This window comes from Rhinoraja longicauda, chromosome 26, assembly GCF_053455715.1.
Source record: "Rhinoraja longicauda isolate Sanriku21f chromosome 26, sRhiLon1.1, whole genome shotgun sequence".
Lineage (NCBI taxonomy): Eukaryota > Metazoa > Chordata > Chondrichthyes > Rajiformes > Arhynchobatidae > Rhinoraja > Rhinoraja longicauda.
In genome coordinates, this window is record NC_135978.1 from 3,933,262 (window position 1) to 3,953,611 (window position 20,350).

General features: G+C 44.8%; 1 protein-coding gene and 3 non-coding genes across 4 annotated transcripts in view; 3 read left to right on the top strand and 1 right to left on the bottom strand.

The window, feature by feature from the left end:
- prpf8 (pre-mRNA processing factor 8) overlaps positions 1-7,478 on the top strand; it is a 43,759-nt gene extending 36,281 nt beyond the window's left edge. Inside the window, exons 37-42 of the mRNA XM_078422713.1 lie at positions 174-413; positions 1,631-1,772; positions 3,006-3,146; positions 4,212-4,351; positions 5,419-5,621; positions 7,064-7,478. Coding sequence (XP_078278839.1) covers positions 174-413; positions 1,631-1,772; positions 3,006-3,146; positions 4,212-4,351; positions 5,419-5,621; positions 7,064-7,218 — 1,021 coding nt within the window. The 3' untranslated portion in view covers positions 7,219-7,478. The remainder of the gene's footprint in view (positions 1-173; positions 414-1,630; positions 1,773-3,005; positions 3,147-4,211; positions 4,352-5,418; positions 5,622-7,063) is intronic.
- Positions 7,479-14,497: 7,019 nt separating this feature from the next.
- On the bottom strand, positions 14,498-14,571 carry trnat-agu (transfer RNA threonine (anticodon AGU)). Its single transcript has one exon. It is a non-coding gene; the product is annotated as a tRNA-Thr (tRNA).
- Positions 14,572-14,854: 283 nt separating this feature from the next.
- On the top strand, positions 14,855-14,928 carry trnat-agu (transfer RNA threonine (anticodon AGU)). Its single transcript has one exon. It is a non-coding gene; the product is annotated as a tRNA-Thr (tRNA).
- A 758-nt stretch (positions 14,929-15,686) lies between these two features.
- On the top strand, positions 15,687-15,760 carry trnat-agu (transfer RNA threonine (anticodon AGU)). Its single transcript has one exon. It is a non-coding gene; the product is annotated as a tRNA-Thr (tRNA).
- The last annotated feature ends 4,590 nt before the right edge of the window (positions 15,761-20,350 follow it).

Below are 20,350 nucleotides of genomic sequence, written 5' to 3' on the forward strand. Positions count from 1 at the left end.
CTCAGTGGGTAACTGGCGGTGCGACGAGTCTCAGTCCGCTGTAACCCAAATCCGTGGTATAGCGGTCCGTTACTGCGAAGGCTGACTGCGTGTAGTTTGGCATATTAGCATAGGGTTAAGCATCTTGTGCCAGTCCTACATTATTTACATTGAATGACTGTTTTTAATTCTAGCGTAAACGTGGCATCCCTAACTCAATCTGAGATTCGTGACATTATTTTGGGGATGGAGATTTCCGCTCCCTCTCAACAGAGGCAGCAGATTGCTGAAATTGAGAAGCAGACCAAAGAGCAGTCTCAGCTGACAGCCACACAGACGCGTACGGTGAACAAGCACGGCGATGAAATCATCACTTCAACAACCAGCAACTATGAAACCCAAACCTTCTCCTCCAAAACGGAATGGAGAGTCAGGTATCATTATCTTTTGCTTCTGTGTTCATAGCAAATCAAACGTCAACTGATATTGGATGATAATCCATTTAATGCGAAATATATTTGCAGCCACCAAAGTGGTTGTCAATAGGATTTCGTGCACACGGGCCAGAGACCTGGGTTTGATCCTGGCCTCGAGTGAATGTCTGGAATTTCCATGTCATCCCTGTGACCGGGTGCTCCAGTTTCTTCCCAAATCCCAATGTCGTGCGGGTTTGTAGGTTGCCACTAGTGTGTAGGGAGTCCGTGGGAAAGTGGGGTAATGGAGCTAGTGTGGTCGATGGTCTCGGTTGGCATGGTCATTTTGCAATACTTCCAAGTTAAGATACTTTTCGGCCAAATATTTTTAAAGTCCTGCCTTTCCACATGATTTTTTAATTATTTTAAAATTAAATGAAGGTATTGTTTACATTTTTTGCATCTGAGATATTTCTTTCATTTTTCATTGACTAGATAAGGCAACTGGCTAGGAGTTAGTTCATAGAAACATAGAAAATATGTACAGGAGTAGGCCATTCGGCCCTTCGAGCCAGCACTGCCATTCAATATGATCATGGCCGATCATCCAAAATCAATATCCCGTTCCTGCTTTTTCTCCATATCCCTTGATTCCGTTAGCCCGAAGAGCTAAATCTAACTTTCTCTTAAACTTCCCGTGAATTGGCGTCCACTGCTTTCTGTGGCAGAGAATTCCACAGGTTCACAACTCTCTGGGTGAAAATGTTTTTCCTCATCTCAGTCCTAAATGGCCAACCCCTTATTCTTAAACTGTGACCCCTAGTTCTGGACTCCCCCAACATCGGGAACATTTTTACTGCATCTAGACAGCCAAAGGCGAATTTAAAAGTTGGCATAATGTAAATTCAGATTTTTGTAATGAGGAGACATTTTCAATAAAATAGAACAAGAGAAAGTAAATGGTGTAAAATTCTGCAGTCTTATGTTTATTTAATGCTAGGAGCTCCGATGTTTAATACAGATGCTTCCCGACTAACAATGCTTCGACTTTACAATGGTGCAAAGGCTGGGTTTAGCATCGACCCGTAGCTTGCTTCCGGCCACGTGATCAGGTGTATTTAAATGCATTTTGACTTACGATATTTTCGGTTTACGATGGGTTTATCGGAACGTGACCCCATTGTAAGTTGAGGAGCACCTGTACACAAGTTGTGCTTCATGCTGTTTAATCTACACAGGGCGATATCTGCTGCCAACCTTCATCTTCGGACCAATCACATTTACGTGTCGTCTGATGACATCAAAGAGACGGGCTACACCTATATCCTGCCCAAGAATGTGCTGAAGAAATTCATCTGCATTTCAGATTTGAGAGCACAGGTAAACTACCCCTGCAGTATTGACTGCATGCTGCATTATGTTGGCATAATGGAAATACATTTGCTTTAATAATTTCCCAAAGATGAACTAGTAAATTGCATTGAGTGCTGTTCAATTTTTAGCAAATTTCACAATGACACCTGCAAAAACCATGCATGGGATTTAGGATTTTCATTGTTGTGTCCCTTCAGTTGTCAAATTATTCTGACGGAGATTTCAACCGACCAGAATTAATTGGGATAATTGTCAGGGAGTCTAATTCTGATATTTTTCTCCTCCATCAGTGTCGGGCGAGGTGTTGCACCTCGTACCCACGCAGCTTTGGGGAAATTTCCTCATGTTCAAGGAGTAGAATTATGCCATTCGGCCCATCAAGTCTTCTCCACCATTCAACCATGGCTGATCTATCTTTTCCTCTCAACCCCATTCTCCTGCCTTCTCCCCATAAACCCTGACACCCGCGCAAATCAAGCATTCTCAGGGACAGGCGGAGAGTGTGAGGAGGAATGAGCGGACCAGGGAGTCCAGAGGAAGATAGGGGGTAGGGAGGGAACGATGTGACCGCTAGTGGGATCTTGTTGCAGCTGATGGAACTGACAAAAGAAACGTGAGGAAATGCAGCTTGCGATTGCGTTTCATGTACATTAAAACAGAATATGAATATCAGGTACGAAGACTAGAGCTAATTAGGTTCTGCGGTAGTGCGGGTGTAAAGAGATCATTGAGTTCAGGATATACATTGCTTTGGAAATTGACCGAGCTGAACACAATGTGAATGTTCACCTGAATTGTGAATACGATTTAGAAATGATTATATTTCGATGCAACTGCAGTAAAGGCCAGCAGCGCAATCAAGGACGAGTCGCACCCTCTTCTCCCCTCTCCCATCGGGCAAACGGTATAGTGGTGTGTAAACGCACACCTCCAGATTCAGGGACAGTTTCTTCTCAGCTGTTATCAGGCAACTAAATCATCCCACCACAACCAGAGAGCAGTGCTGAACTACTATCTACCTCATTGAGGACCCTCGGACTATTTTTGATCGGACTTTACTGGCTTTACCTTGCACTAAACTTTATTCCTTTGTGATGTATCTATACACCGTGAATGGCTTGGATTGTAATCATGTATTGTCTTTCCACTGGCTGGTTAAAAACAAAGGCTTTTCACTGTACCTCAGTACATGTGACAATAAACGAAACGCAACTTAACTGAAAACTGTATATTTTGTAGATTGCTGGGTATCTGTACGGCGTGAGTCCACCGGATAATCCTCAGGTGAAGGAAATCAGGTGCATCGTGATGGTGCCCCAGTGGGGAACCCATCAGACTGTGCATCTGCCAAACCAACTACCACAACATGAATATCTGAAGGTACACTGGTTCATTGCCCTGATCTGTGTTATACCAATGTCATGTACGTTAAACAACCAAAGGGTCAGTGGCTGAATTGATTCTCTTTCATTGATTGACTCAGAAGACATCTTGCAGGAAACCTTTTCCCTGTGTCCCACCTGGATACTCATCCTACCACTCCCCACTCCCCCCCCCCTCGCCAACCCATCCCCTTCCATCTCTATCCTTTCCTCTGGCTTCACATTTTTCGCATTGTCTCTCCTTGTCTCACGGACTTTTGGCTTTTCATCTCTGGCCTTTTTCCAATCAAAAACACCTCGCCTCTATCCACCTATCACTCGCCAGGCGTTGTCCCGCTCCCACCTCTCTTCCAGCTTTCTCACTTCCTACTACAATCAGTCTGAAGCAGGATCCTGACCTGAAACGTCACCTGTCCACGGTCTCCAGTGATGCTGCCTGACCCGCTGAGGTACTCCAGCACTGTCTTTTTCTCTGTGTTTGCCGGAAAGTCTGTAAGCTTTTAAATAGATTTCTCCCCTAATATTAACTTTTGGTTTGGTTACCGTTTGTGTGCATGGAAGTATCTGAATATAAATGAGCATTCAGATATTTAATTGCCCAGTTTGGGAAATGTTTTAAATCTTTCATGAGGTGATCTCTATATCTGAAACATCTGTTTGGGTGTGAAAATCTCGTTATAATATGATCAGTATTAATTGAACCTGGAAATTGGCGGCGGTGGAGCCTCGTTGCCAGTGGAGCCTTGCGGGTCTCCTTTACATCTCTAGCCTTTGTCGATGAGGGTGTGGGGGAACCACTGTGGAGGGGAGGAGGGGTGAGGAACAAAGGTGGACCCGGCGTGGGAGGAGGAAGAACAATGGAGGACCTGGCATGGGGGGAACCACCAGGAAGGCGGTGGGGGGGAGAACAAAGGAGGAGCCGGCAGGGGGTACTTTGTAACTTTGTGTGCGCTGTTTATGTGGCGGCTATTTGCATAGCTTGGGTGTGCGAGCAGAGAATTTCATTGTGCTTTGTCACGCGTGACAATAAAATATTCCGTTCCATTCTAAATGATTTCTTCAGGAAATGGAGCCTCTCGGCTGGATTCACACTCAACCAAATGAGTCTCCACAGTTGTCACCACAAGATGTCACCACCCATGCAAAAGTCATGGCTGACAACCCATCCTGGGATGGGGAAAAGACCATCATAATCACGTGCAGGTAAAAAGTAGATTCTCTTTGGCACTTTGAATGGACATCCGTAGAGAGGTGGAATTTAGAGCATATCTGTGTTTGGTGTGGACTGTAAGTAAGTAACTCGCATTGAAAATGTACATGGAAAGCACAAGTTTAGAGGGATATGGACCTAATGCAGGCAGGTGAGAATAGTGTAGATGGGACATGTTGGCTGAAACATTTAGACAGGTACATGGATAGGACAGGTTTAGAGGGATTGGGGCCAAAAGCAGGCAGGTGGCACTAGTGTTGATGGGACATGAATCTGACGACTCGAAAGGAATTTCACTGTGTTGCACGTGTGACAATAAACCACTATTGATGTTGGTTTGTGCAGGCAAGTTGGGCCGAAGGGCCTGTTTCCACTCTATAACTATGTAGGAACACTAATTAGAAACAGAAATGATGGAATATTAAGATTATCGCAGAGGCACCTTGTGCTTTACGGGGGGGTTACATTCCTGAAAAGATGCGTGTAATTCAAAAACACATAAATCAAACAAAAATGTAAACAACCGTAAATTTGAACGTGATATTTGAAAAGTATAGGGCGTAAATAAAGTTTTGGTATTAATTAAACAGGCACGAAATTTCAAAAACACATAAATCAAACACCGGTAAAATGCAAGGCGCCCGTACTCTTTAATTATTTCTGCTTCTGGCCACAGGACCTGAGCTTCTGTATATGTCTATGGCTGTGTATCATGTTGATTTTCTCCAGCTAGAATGGCCTAAAGCAGTTGCAAAGGTTTGCATGTGATCGTAAACTCATGCTCCTAATACTTGATTGCATTTGTTGAATGTTTTGTATGTAATAATTTTAGTGGGATGAGGAGAACTATTAACTCTGTACAAACAGCTCCCGTAGTCAGGATTGAACCTGAATCTCTGGCGCTGTGAGGCAGCAACTCTGCCGCTGTGCCCTTCCATTGACAAAAGCCAGCAATTAAAAGAAACCTGAGAGCAAAATTGGCCAGTGGAAAATACATGACTGAAGCTTCGGGAAGTTTTGTGCATATTCCTGGTACTAAGTGTCTGTATTTTTTCTTCAGCTTTACTCCAGGTTCCTGCACTCTGACGGCATACAAGCTTACCCCGAGTGGTTATGAGTGGGGCAGGCAGAATACAGACAAGGGCAATAACCCCAAAGGATATCTGCCCTCCCACTATGAAAGGGTGCAGATGTTGTTATCAGACAGATTCCTCGGCTTCTTCATGGTACCCGGACAGAGTTCCTGGAACTACAACTTCATGGGTAAATACCAGAGCACTTTAATTTCATTCAATCGTTTTCTTAACGTAATGATGGCAAAAAGTTTGCATCATCCTGCAAAGTTAATCGTTCTTAATGCCAAGATTAAATGTATTTGCAAAGTAAGCTTTTCATTCTTCCCAGTTCATTTTGTTCTTGCCTGATGCAATTGACTGTTCTGAAGGTGCAGTGCAATAGAATCCAGTCCATTCAAATGAATTGTTTTCAACACGCTACACTCAATCCATTTCCCGTAGATATTAAAGTTTCACGAAAGTCCCTCAAACATTTTCCAGTTTGTGGGCCGATCTGGTCTATCTAACAACAAAAATGATTATTTTATGGAAAATTGTGTCAGCGCCCTTTTCCCCAGGGTAGAAATGTCCAACACGAGAGGGCACAACTATAAGGGGAGAGGGGGAAAGTTTAAAGGAAACATGCAGGGCAAGAGTTTTACACACAGAGGGGGGGGGGGGGAGGGAGGGAGGGAGGGGGGGGGGGGGGGGTCTGGAACGCATTGCCAGGGGTGGTGGGGGGGAGGCAGACACGATAGTGGCGTTTAAGAGGCTTTTATACAGGTGCATGGAATAGAGGGATATGGATCATGTGCAGGCAGATGAGATCAGCTTAACTTGGCATTATGTTCAGCACAAACATTGTGGGCCGAAGGGCCCGACCCTATGCTGTTCTACATTTGTATCAACAGATTGTGTGTTTTCAAATTGCATTCAGGCACAATAATTTTAGCAATGTGTTAGACATAAATAAAATGGTATATAAAGCAAATAGTTATTAGAAGTATCAGTTTTGATGTTTTCTTTGATTTCTTGCTTTGTATCTTTAATGTGATTTTCTGAAGATCAGTAGTACCTTCAGCAGGTATTGTTACATTTTGATTAGATCGATAGTCTAGGTCGCCAGACTTGCCTTTATGATGTAATATTATTCAAATGATATTGTTTACGAGGATGTTGCCAGGACTCGAGGGTCCGAGCTACAGGGAGAAGTTGAACAGGCTGGGACTATTCCTTGGAGCGCAGGAGGATATGGGGTGATAATATATAGGTGTATGAAATCATGAGAGGAATAGATCGGGTAGATGCACAGAGTCTCGTGCCCAGAGTAGGAGGATCGAGAACCTGAGGACATGGGTTTAAGGGGAAAAGATTTAATGGAAATCTGAGCGGTAACATTTTTACACAATGTATGGAAGGAGCTGCTGGAGATGGTGGTTGAGGCAGGGCCGATCGTGACGTTTAAGAAACATTTAGACAGGTACATGGCTAGGACAGGTTTGGAGGGATATGGGCCAAAACGCAGGCAGGTGGGACTAGTGTAGCTGGGACATGAGGGCAAGTTGGGCTGTAGGGGCCTGTTTCCACACTGTGACTCGATGATCAAATAATTGCAGTGCAGCCAAAATGAACTTTTTTGCTTTGAATTAGGTGTTCGTCACGACCCCAACATGAAATACGAGCTGCATTTGGCCAACCCTAAAGAATTCTACCATGAAGTCCACAGACCGTCCCACTTCCTGAACTTCGCTTCACTGCAAGAGGGTGAGATCTACAACGCAGACAGGGAGGATATGTACTCCTAGAAAACCACACGCTTATCACGGGATTTGTGTACTGTTGATATTCAACAAAGAAATGTAGATTCTGCTCCTGTCTTCTGTTCAAGTACGGATTCTGTTCAGAGTACAAGCTCGACCCGTACCTGTGAGATGGTAACTTTGTGTTAAATATTTGCCTCCATCTGTCGTAACTACATAGTAAGAATTGAACAATTTTGGACATTTAGTTTATCTGTATTAAAAATTGAACTTTCTCGTGTAATGATGTGTAGAGTTTAGAAACTGCTGGATTAAAGTTTAAATTTTTAACTAAAGTCCAAGTTGATTGTGTTTCAATTTTTATTCAATTTAATCTGATGACACTTGCAATGTGCAGGCTGGGAATTTCTCTCAGTGTGGTTGGTACTTGTTCTTCTTCAGAATTGCCTGTTCAATGTTGGAGCTGTAAGATATGGCTGCTTCAGAAATGGTGTCGGTAGGAGACTGTGCTAATTTCAACTGGCCTGAGGGAGCATTGTGCAAAAAAGGAATGTGGAATTCTCTGCTTCAGAGGGCAGTGGAGGCCAATTCTCTGAATACATTCAAGAGAGAGCTAGATAGAGCTCTTAAGGATAGCGGAGTCAGGGGGTTAAGGGAGAAAGCAGGAATGGGATACTGATTGAGAATGATCAGCCATGATCACATTGAATGGCGGTGCTGGCTCGAAGGGCCGAATGGCCTACTCCTGCACCTATTGTCTATTGTTACAAACGTGACATGTTCAACCAAAGTCAATAAATTCGTACGCTTTGAGTTTCCACAACCTTGGAGCCGTAAGGTAGAAGCGGTTTAGTTTAGAGAGTCAGAGGGGAAACGGGCCCTTTGGCCCACCATGTCTGTGCTGACCGGCGATCATTGCACATTAACACTCCCTTACACACACTGGGGACAATTTACATTTACACCAAGCCTACAAACCTGCACGACTTGAGTGTGGGAGGCAACCAAAGATATCGGAGAAAACCCACGCGGTCATGGGGGGAACGTACAAACTGCGTACAGACAGCACCCGCAGTCAGGATCGAACCCGGGTCTCTGACGCTGTAAGGCAGCAACTCTACCGCTGCGCCACCGTGCTGCCCAAAGTACCAATTAGAAATATTATTATGTAAGCTCAAAAAACCCTTGCTGGGGAAACCTTTCATAACTATTTGTTGGCCACAAATATTTGTTGGACACAGTGGGGCAAGACTGCTATAAAGATGCAGAAGTGGACGTCACAACAAGAGGCCAAAATTGGTTGTCTTCTCAACAAAGACTACTGAAGAAATCACAGTAAACACAGCTATTAACCAAGTTCAGGTAACAACAACCCTCACCCTCTTCCCTGTCCTCCACTCATTTGTGCACCCAATTTTCCCCTTTCCCGCCCCTCCTTTCACCTTCTCCTTGTCCCCTTCCACCTATATTCCTTCCTCTGGCTTCACATTTCTCTTCTTGTACCTCAGCCTTTTGTCTATTACTCTCTGGTCTTTGACTAAACCACATGCCAGTCATTATCCCCCTCGCCTGTATCCACCTGCCATTTGCCAGGCCTTGTCCTATCCCTGCCACTATTCCAGCTTTCTCCTCTTCCCACCCCCCACTACAGTTAATCAGAAGTATCCCGATCTGAAACAACACCTAGTCATGTCTTCCAGAGATGCTGTCTGACCTGTTAAGTTACTCCAGCACTTAGGGGTTGTTGTTTTTGGAAACCAGCATCTGCAGTTCCTTGTGTCTACAGAAACTTAACATTCATGTTCTAACCATTCAGCAGAGGAAATGAGATACAAACACGACAAGTGGCAAGTCTATGAAGTGCAGCAAGTTAAGTTGAAAGTAGACACACGTCTAAACCAGCATCTGCAGTTCGTTTTTATCACCAGATGCTGGTTTAGGGAAAAAAGACACAAATGCCGGAGTAATTCAGCCGGTCAGGTAAGTTATGTGGAAAGACTGATTCAGACACGGGTCTGATTGGAGAAAGAGCATTTATTCGATACAACATGATAGCACTTTATCCCAGGAGGGAGATTGATCTGCCAACAGTAATAAAACACAAAATGCATGAAATTAAATTGACAAGTGGAAAGGCTTGGGGATGTGCAAAGATTGTGGAGGGGAGTCAATCTCAGTCTACCCCACGACTGAAGGGGAAGGGGTTGTACAGTTTGATAGCCACAGGGAAGAAGGATTTCCTGTGGCATTCTGTGCTGCATCTTGGTTTTAGTTTAGAGATACAGCGCGGAAACAGGCCCTTTCGGCCCCCCGGGTCCACGACGACCAGCGATCCCCGCACATTAACACTCCTACACCCACTAGGGACAATTTTTACATTTTACCGAGCCAATGCGGCACGGTAGCGCAGCGGTAGAGTTGCTGCTTTACAGCGAATGCAGCGCCGGAGACTCAGGTTCGATCCTGACTACGGGTGCTGCACTGTAAGGAGTTTGTACGTTCTCCCCGTGACCTGCGTGGGTTTTCTCCGAGATCTTCGGTTTCCTCCCACACTCCAAAGACGTACAGGTATGTAGGTTAATTGGCTGGGTAAAATGTAAAAATTGTCCCTAGTGGGTGTAGGATAGTGTTAATGTACGGGGATCGCTGGGCGGCACGGACTTGGAGGGCCGAAAAGGCCTGTTTCCGGCTGTATATATATGATATGATATGATGATATGATATGATAATTAACCTACATACCTGTACGTCTTTGGTGGAACCAGTCTGTTGCTGAAGGTGCTCCTCAGGTTGATCAGTGTGTCATGGAGGGGGTGAGCTGTGCAGGATTCTCTGCAGTTTGAGGAGCATCCTCCATTCCAAGACCACCTCCCTTGCAGATGCAGATTATTGCAGATGCTGTGAGCTGCCCGCCAACCAAAGTTACATAAAAACGTTGACATTGGGTACTGATACCAAACGTATTGCAAAGCAAGTTTGTGGAAAATCTCTAAACGGAACATTGTGAACATGAAGGCAGTGATTATTGGTTTATCTATTGACCTGGCATAATAAACATTTTGAAGATATCGCTGGTAGACGTACAAATTGTTGGCATCGTGACGCTTAATGCCCTAGACTGCTGCTTCTGGTGTGGAAATGGCCGACAAGACCATTTCAGTGAGTCCATATAAATCACTGTTCCACTGTTCAAAATAATGTGGACAACTTTTTAGCTTTAAAAGGCCCTTCAAAGTACTTAAAAGCAAAGCATGTAAAGATGTGTGGAGTTTGCACATTCTCCCTGTGACCACATGGGTTTCCTCCAGGTGCTCTGGTTTCCTCCCAATTCGCTCACTTTAATTCTCCATCCTTTCGTGTTCTTGTTCTATGCCTGTATGAAACTTTGCGAGTCTTCAAGGTACAACAGAAGTCTTTATTACAGTAACTCAATGCTGGCAGCAAGACAACTAAAATGGCTGCAACCACACAATCTGACTACACACTCCCCACTGTGTACAGCCAAAATAACTGTACAAAACATCTCCCTTTGTCCTGTGCAGCGCCACCTGCTGCACGGGAGGAGCGACGGGTCCTCCCACCCCACAGTACACCAAACATCCCACTCTCACTGACTCTCTGTCTTGGTCTCCTGCACTGTTGCGATGAGATCAAGGGACATCTCCATGCCTTCAGTCAAGGCACATTCCGGCCTTTGTTCTATGCCTGTTCTATATAGAGTTCAACAATTTTACAGAGCTTGCTTTCACAGTTTGTATTAGAGTGGTGCAGTTGGTAGAGCCGCTGCCTCACAGAGCCAGAGACCTGGGTTCAATCCTGACCTCGGGTGCGGTCTGTGCGGAGTTTGCACGTTCTCCCTGTGACTGCTGAGTTTCCTTTATGTGCTCCGATTTCATCCTGCATCCCAAAGGCATGCCGATTTGTCAGTTAATTGGCCCTCTGTAAATTACCCCTAATGTGTAGGAAGTGGATGCGAAAGTGGGATAACGTCGAACTATTGGCAAAGGGTGATCATGGTCCGAGTGGACTCAGTGGACCGAAGGGTCTGTTTCCATGCTGTACCTTTCAATCAATAAACAAAATGGATAATCGTGTTAAAACCTAGCTTTGACAATAGACAATAGGTGCAGGAGTAGGCCATTCAGCCCTTTGAGCCAGCACCGCCATTCAATGCGATCATGGCTGATCACTCTCAATCAGTATCCCGTTCCTGCCTTCTCCCCATACCCCCTCACTCCGCTATCCTTAAGAGCTCTATCCAGCTCTCTCTTGAAAGCATCCAACGAACTGGCCTCCACTGCCTTCTGAGGCAGAGAATTCCACACCTTCACCACTCTCTGACTGAAAAAGTTCTTCCTCATCTCCGTTCTAAATGGCCTACCCCTTATTCTTAAACTGTGACCCCGAACAATTGCCAAGCATATTGTTCCAAAATAAGTCATATCATATGATATGAAACATTGCATGATAAGACATGAAAAATTTATGAGGAGGAATAGAATTATCCACAGTTTCAGTTCCCATTACTTCAGGTTTACATGAGGGAAAACGCAAAGGGCAGTTTGCATGGCAAATGGGGAAAATTGGGCAATTAATATAGAAGTTCAACCAAACATCATGACAAAACAATGACATGGCCTGACCCGCTGAGTGTCTGCCACCATTTACTGTTATCATCTCACGTTCCCAGCCTCCACAGTGCTTCTAATCTGCAGAGCATGAACACTCCAAAGACGTACAGGTATGTAGGTTAATTGGCTGGGTAAATGTAAAAATTGTCCCTAGTGGGTGTAGGATAATGTTAATGTACGGGGATCACTGGGCGGCACGGACTTGGTGGGCCGAAAAGGCCTGTTTCCGGCTGTATGTATATGATATGATATGATGATGATAATCTCATTGATGGTCTGGACAGCATGGACTCGGTGGGCCGAAGGGCCAGTTTCCATGCAGTATCTTACAAACAATCAAAGGTGACAAGTGAAGGAGTTGTGCTTGCTCCAAGCTGAGCGTTGGTTTGTGTACGGCACTTTAGGACGGCACGGTGGTGCAGCGGTAGAGTTGCTGCATCACAGCGCCAGAGACCTGTGTTCAATCTGGACTATGGATGCCGTCTGGGCGGAGTTTGTACGTTCTTCCCATGACCACGCGAGTTTCCTCCGGGATGCTCCGGTTTCCCCCCACACATCCCAAACGTGTACAGGTTTACAGGTTAAGTGGCCTCTGTAAATTGCCCACAGTGTGTAGGGAGTGGAAGAGAATATGGGTTAACAGAGAAAGATACAAAGTGCTGGAGTAACTCAGCGGGTCAGGCAGCATCTCTGGAGAACATGGATAAGGTGACATTTTGGTTGGGGACCCTTCTTCAGACTGGGATAACACAGATCCAGTGTGAGCAGGTGATCGATGGTTGGTGTGGACTCTGGGCCAAATGGACTATTTCCATGCTGTATCAATTCTTTCAAAACATGGTAAGAGTTTCCATCTTCTGAAACTGTGACACCGGTGAAATAGAGGAAGCACATCGTTACAACCACTATGAAAGGTCATTTAAGCAACATTTATTTTCCTGAAAGAGGACGACGCAGAAAATATATTTCATGGAGTTATGCAGCATTTAACCAGGCACTTCAACCGTGCCTATGTAACAGCCAGCAACAGGCGGCACGGTGGCGCAGCGGTAGAGTTGCTGCCTTACAGCGCCAGAGACCCGGGTTCGAGCCTGACTACGGGTGCTGACTGTACTGAGTTTATACGTTCTCCCTGTGACTGCGTGGGTCCTCCCACACTCCAAAGACGTACGGGTTTGTGGGTTACTTGGCTTCTGTAAATTGTAAATTATCCATATTGTGTGTGTAGGACAGTGCTAGTGAGGATCGCTGGTCGGCACGGACTCGGTGGTCTGAAAGGCCTGTTTCTACGCTGTATCTCTGAAGTCTAAAGTATTTATATGTAACGGACCGCAGGTAGACCCGAATGCAGCACACGGAACAAAGGAAGTAGTTTTAGAATGAGCTTTATTTCTACCTGCTCGTGGACAGAAGACTGAGGCGTTCACCACGGCTACGACGAGGCATGAAGGTCGGGAGCAGGCAGGGTCGGCAATGGGACATTAGTCCAGGAGAGCATGCTGGAGAGTCTTGCATGAGGGCTAAGAACAATCTGGCAAAGAGTGTGTGTGCAGGAAGGGTTTATATGCTGGCTTGATTGGTGATCTGGAGCAGGTGAGTGAACAGGTGAGGGGAGTTGGCTTAACGTGGTGGGCGTGGCTGGCAGGTGAGTGAACAGGACAGACTGTGACATTATATACGCTAATCCCATTGTTTAACGCTAAAGCCTTCGACACCATGGCATTTCATGACCTCATCTAAATAATTAGTAATAGATTTATGCAGCACAGAAACAGGCCCTTCAGCCCAACTTGTCCATGCTAACCAAAATGCTCCATATCTGCTCGTCCCACTTGAGCACATTTGGCCCATATCCCTCTAAATCTTTCCTATCCATGTACCTAAATGTCTTTTAAGTGTTATCATATCATATCATATCATATATCTACAGCCGGAAACAGGCCTTTTCGGCCCTCCAAGTCCGTGCCGCCCAGTGATCCCCGTACATTAACACTATCCTACACCCACTAGGGACAATTTTTACATTTACCCAGCCAATTAACCTACATACCTGTACGTCTTTGGAGTGTGGGAGGAAACCGAAGATCTCGGAGAAAACCCACGCAGGTCACGGGGAGAACGTACAAACTCCTTACAGTGCAGCACCCGTAGTCAGGATCGAACCTGAGTCTCCGGCGCTGCATTCGCTGTAAAGCAGCAACTCTACCGCTGCGCTGCGTGCTTCAACCACCTCCTCTGGCAGCTCATTCCATACACCCCACCACCCTTTGTGTGAAAAAGTTACCCCTAAAGTTCCTATTAAATCTTTCCCCTCTCACCTTAAACCTATGTCCTCTGGTTCTTGATTCCCCTGCCCTGGGTCTGTACATTCACTCTATCTTGTCTCCTCGCGATTTTATGCACCTTACAAGATCACCCTCAGTTCTTGCGTAAGACTTTCAGAAATATGCACCCCCAGGTTGTTACACCCTGGTGAATTAATCTCCTCTGCCCCTGTCTCCATTGCACTCTCTCTCACACAAGTTAATTGGATCTGATGTTTAATGTGACTTTATTGTCAGGAAATATATTTAAAAATTGTCAACACAGGACACTTGATCAAATTAACATCATCTTTTTTTTGTCAGTGAATGCTCTGCACAAATGTTGTATTTCAGGAAGCATGCATGAAATTAATGTGTGTAATTAAAATGAGGCACCGCTGAGATTCGAACTCAGGATCTCCTGTTTACTAGACAGGCGCTTTAACCAACTAAGCCACGGCACCAGCTGATACCCATGTTCAAATGATCAATAAAAGAAGATGATACATCTCTCATTATTTGCAAATACTGTATTTTATTGAGTGTCTCCACATAATAACACAACAACTGAATTCAACTGCATGCAAGGTGAAATATGTTGCAATTGTTACTCCTGCAAAAGGAATAATTTTTTACATGCAATAAATCTGTTACAATATATGTTATACAAATATGTTGACACTTGATATCTTCACCCTGTTGATACCTTCATCCTGCAACTGCGATTGTTGGAAAGATGCCTCCACCGGCGTCGTGGCTTAGTTGGTTAAAGCGCCTGTCTAGTAAACAGGAGATCCTGAGTTCGAATCTCAGCGATGCCTTTCATTTCTGGAGCCATTTTAATTTAATTATCGGTCCATTCAGCCTAAGATTCCCATCAAAAGATGAATTAAATACTGCAATAAAAAAGATAAGTTGAAAAAGGTAACTTGCAAAGAGAGAGGCTTTTACACCACCTGACAGGCAAGAGTTAGAAGCAAGCTGTATGTACCTGTGCAAACAAATGGACACATTATTGGGAAAAGCAATTGAAAAGGGAATGTTTGCCTCATGCTTGCAAGGAAGTAAAGTCAGATCTTTTGCAATTTCAGCATCTGCAAGTTCCTTGCGTCTCTAAAATAACACCTAGCTTTGCAATTTGCAATGAAAAAAAAAGGTTGTAGCTTTTAGGATTAAAATGTTCTTGCCAGTAAAGTTGTGTGAAAAAAGCTGATCCATTCCTTTCAGTTCTGTTCTCCAAATTCCATGCAACCCCCCCCCCCCCCTCCCCCCCTGCACACTGGCGCAAAAGTTGCATTAATAAAAATCTCCACACACACAGCAAATTTTAAAAAAAAAATTGCACAGAATTAATTTGCTGAAGAAATAAAAAGATTTCCCAGCTCTTCTCTTTTCCCCCCTGGTAAATGAGAAGGAAGCAGAGTGCGACGTGTTGCAGCTGCGTTGCTACAGGTTAAAAAAAGATAAATAAGTGAAAAAAAAGATAAAGATTAGGTGCAAATAAAAAGTTGCAAGCCAAAAATGCAAGCTGACAGGTTGCTGATGCTCTTTACTATATCTTTAAACACTTGAGCCAGCTGGCGCCGTGGCTTAGTTGGTTAAAGCGCCTGTCTAGTAAACAGGAGATCCTGAGTTCGAATCTCAGCGGTGCCTAAGATTCTGAGGCAAAAGAATATTTTGCTGACAAAATACAACAGTCAGATTCTCTCAACAACACTAACGAGTTGTTTTTCAGCTCCAGGGTCAATTGCTTTGGAATAATCGGAACAATTTGCTTTTCCAGAAACAGAATTACAGTCGTAAAGCACAGAAATAGGCCCTTCGGCCCAACTTGTCCATACTGAGTATAAGAAAATAACTGCAGATGCTGGTACAAATCGAAGGTATTTATTTACAAAATGCTGGAGTAACTCAGCAGGTCAGGCAGCATCTCGGGAGAGAAGGAATGGGTGACGTTTCGGGTCGAGACCCTTCTTCAGACTGAGCTTAAGAAGGAAGCAGAGTGCGACGTGTTGCAGCTGCGTTGCTACAGGTTAAAAAAGATAAAAAAGATGTCCATACTGACCTCATTTGAAACTTACCAAATAGTGAAAGGCTCGGATTGCATGGATGTTTCCACCAGTGGGAGAGTCTAGGACTAGAGGTCATAGCCTCAGAATTAAAGGACATTCCTTTAGACAATAGACAATAGACAATAGGTGCAGGAGTAGGCCATTCAGCCCTTCGAGCCAGCACCGCCATTCAATGCGATCACTCTCAATCAGTACCCCGTTCCTGCCTTCTCCCCATACCCCCTCACTCCGCTATCCTTAAGAGCTCTATCCAGCTCTCTCTTGAAAGCATCCAACGAACTGGCCTCCACTGCCTTCTGAGGCAGAGAATTCCACACCTTCACCACCCTCTGACTGAAAAAGTTCTTCCTCATCTCCGTTCTAAATGGCCTACCCCTTATTCTTAAACTGTGGCCCCTTGTTCTGGACTCCCCCAACATTGGGAACATGTTATCTGCCTCTAATGTGTCCAATCCCCTAATTATCTTATATGTTTCAATAAGATCCCCCCTCATCCTTCTAAATTCCAGTGTATACAATTTAGGAAGTAGATGAGGAACAATTTCTTTAGTCAGAAGGTGGTGAATCTGTGGAATTCGTTGCCGCAGAAGGCTGTGGAGGCTAATTCAATGGATACTTTTTAAGGCAGCGATGGATAGATTCATGATTAGTGCAGGTGCCAGCGGTTATGGGGAGAAGGCAGGGGAATGGGGTTAGGAGGGAGAGATAGAACAGTCATGATTGAATGGCAGAGTAGGCTTGAGGGGGCGAATGGCCTAATTCTACTTCTATTCCTTATGACCTTATGACTGAGCAAACCAGTCTTATCCTAGGATGTGTAGGAAGGAACTGCAGATCCTACACATCCTGGATAAGACTTGTTTGCTCAGTCATAAGGTTGGTTTGCACCTAAGATTGACACAAAATGCTGGAGTAACTCAGCGTGTCAGGCTGCATCTCTGGAGAAAAATAGGTGATCTTTCGGGTCTGAAGTCTGAGGAAGGGTCTCAACCCGAAACGTCACCTATTTCTTTGCTCCAGAGATACTGCCCGATCCGCCGCGTTACTCCAGCATTTTGTGTCTATATTATCCAACTAGGATTTGGTAGATGTATCCATGGTGTGTATAAGGAATGTTTTCCAAGAACGTAGAACCACGCAGCACAGGAACAGGCCCTTCGGCCCACAGTATCTGTGCCGAACATGATGCCAAAATATACCAATCTCCTCTGCCTACATATGATACATATCCCTTCCATTTCCTGCAAAATCCATGTCCCAAACTAGAACCCTCTTAAATGCCACTATTGTGTCTGCCTCCACCACCAGCCCTGGCAGCAAGTTCCAGGCACCCACCACCCTCTATGTAATTAGACGTTTCCACCTTGGGGATTAGGGTTCTGATTGTCTGTCCAATCTACGCCTCTCATAGTTTTATAGACTTCTACCAACTACCCACCTCAGTTTCCGAGATCAGTACATTTTTAAAATCAGCAAGCAGACAGGCTATTTCAGACCATTAATTGTATAATGAGGAAAGGTTAATTATTGATAGACACAAAATGCTGGAGTAACTCAACGGGACAGGCAGCATCTGTGGAGAGAAGGAATGGATGACAATAGACAATAGACAATAGGTGCAGGAGTAGGCCATTCAGCCCTTCGAGCCAGCACCGCCATTCAATGCGATCATGGCTGATCACTCTCAATCAGTACCCCGTTCCTGCCTTCTCCCCATACCCCCTCACTCCGCTATCCTTAAGAGCTCTATCCAGCTCTCTCTTGAAAGCATCCAACGAACTGGCCTCCACTGCCTTCTGAGGCAGAGAATTCCACACCTTCACCACTCTCTGACTGAAAAAGTTCTTCCTCATCTCCGTTCTAAATGGCCTACCCCTTATTCTTAAACTGTGGCCCCTTGTTCTGGACTCCCCCAACATTGGGAACATGTTTCCTGCCTCTAATGTGTCCAATCCCCTAATTATCTTATATGTTTCAATAAGATCCCCCCTCATCCTTCTAAATTCCAGTGTATACAAGCCTAATTGCTCCAGCCTTTCAACATACGACGTTTCGGGTCGGGTCGGGTCGAGACCCTTCTTCGGACCGATTTATCGGGTAATTAAGGGGCTTTTACAAAACAGTGATCACAATGTGTAGGAAGGAACTGCAGATGCTGGTTTAAACCGAAGATAGACACACAAAAAACTGGAGTAACTCAGTGGGGCAGGCTACATCTCTGGAGAGAAGGAATGGGTGACGTTTCGGGTCGAGACCCTTCACAGTGCATTGTTATACTGGCAGTATTGGCAGTGTTTTAGTTCAATCTGAAACGAGCTTTATTACAGCATAAGTCGATAATTGGCCATGGTAGGTTGGTTAACCTTTAAAGAGTTAATGATTAACTTTTAAAGAATTAATATGCTCTTTACAAGTTATACATCCCTCTGCGGAAGAATAAAGACCAGTAAACAAGGTTGATTAGTCATGGTTATGGCATATCATAGCATGAAATCAAAGCAGAAGACTTTTAACATTGACACGTAGAGCAATAACCCTGACATTTGGGGAACTTTCAGAATTCAGCAAAGTTGGGCAAAGGTGTTGAAAAATAAAGAGAAAGTGGCTTACTACAGTAGAAGGGGTGGCACGGTGGTGCAGCGGCAGAGTTGCTGCCTTACAGCGCCAGAGACCAGGGTTCAATCCTGACTACGGGTGCTGTCTTTACGGAGTTTGCACATTCTTCCTGTGACCTCGTGGGTTTCCTCCAGGTGCTCCGGATTCCTCCACGGTACAACTAGGTTTGTAGGTTAATTGGCTTTGGTAACAATTGTAAATTGTCCCTCGTGCTTAGGAGAGTTGGTGTACGGGGGTCGCTGATCATCACGGATTCGGTGGGCCGAAGGGCCTGTTTCCGCGCTGTATCTCTAAACTAAACTAAACTAAAGAGCAAGAAACATTGGAAAAGACTGTACAAGCACGCAAGGACTGTAAGAAGACCCGGTTGGAAGGATCCCGACCTGAAAATGCACCTATCCATGTTCTCCAGGGATGCTGCCTGAACCACTGAGTTACTCCAGCACTTTGTGCCTTACCAGAGCACACTGTAAGATGTGATGGGATGCAAATAAATAATTAGCAAGAGTTAATGTGTCCTTGCACACAGAGGCAGGGAGTGTTACATTGGAGAATAAGGAAATGACAGAGAAATTAAACAAATATTTTTACATAGAACAGGTCTATCGGCAGGCAGATGGGCCAAATGGCCTAATTCTACCCCTATCACTTATGAACTTGTGAAACAGACCCTTCAGCCCTAATTGCCCAAGCCGACCAACATCTCCCGTCTACATCAGTCCCATGTGCCTGCGTTTGGCCCATGTCCCTCTAAACCATGCACCTGTCTAACTGTTCTTAAACATTGCGATAGTCGCTGCCTCAACTACCTCCTCTGGCAGTTCGTTCCTTACACCCACCACCCCTTGTGTGAAAAGGTTACTCCTCAGTTTCCTATTAAATCTTTCCCCCCCCCTCTAAACCTGTCCTATCCAAGTACCTGTCTAAATGTTTAATTGAATGTAGAGATAAACAGGACATTCTTGTATTGGAAGCAGGGTCGTGTGGCTGTTGAAGTATTGGTGTTGTGAATAGCTGTGGCCTCAATCTGTACCAAAGACTTTGGTTGGGGAAATCAAGTGCAATGAGGATGTTTAATGCAGAGAGACGCTAGGTGGCAGTGTGCACAATGAGCAGGATATGAAGAGGCAGGTTACGTGACTGGGCCAGAAAATGACTGAATGCAATAAATAATGAACAAAATGGGAGCTTGGCACGGCAGGAGGAAAACATAGAAAGGCAAAGAATATTTAAAAGGTGAAAGTTTGCAAACTGCTGGCGTTCAAGGGACTTTGTTATCCAATGAAAGTCTGAAGAAGGGTCTCGACCCGAAACATCACCCATTCCTTCTCTCCACCTTTGCCCAGATGCTGCCTGACCTCCTGAGTTCTCCAGCATTTTGTGATACCTTCAATAAGAATCATTATAAGTTGATGTGTAGGAAAGAACTGCAGATGCTGGTTTAAATCGAAGATAGACACAAAATGCTGGAGTAACTCAGCGGGTCAGGCAGCATCTCTGGAGAGAAGGAATGAGTGATATTTCGGGTCGAGACCCTTCTTCAGACTGATCAGTC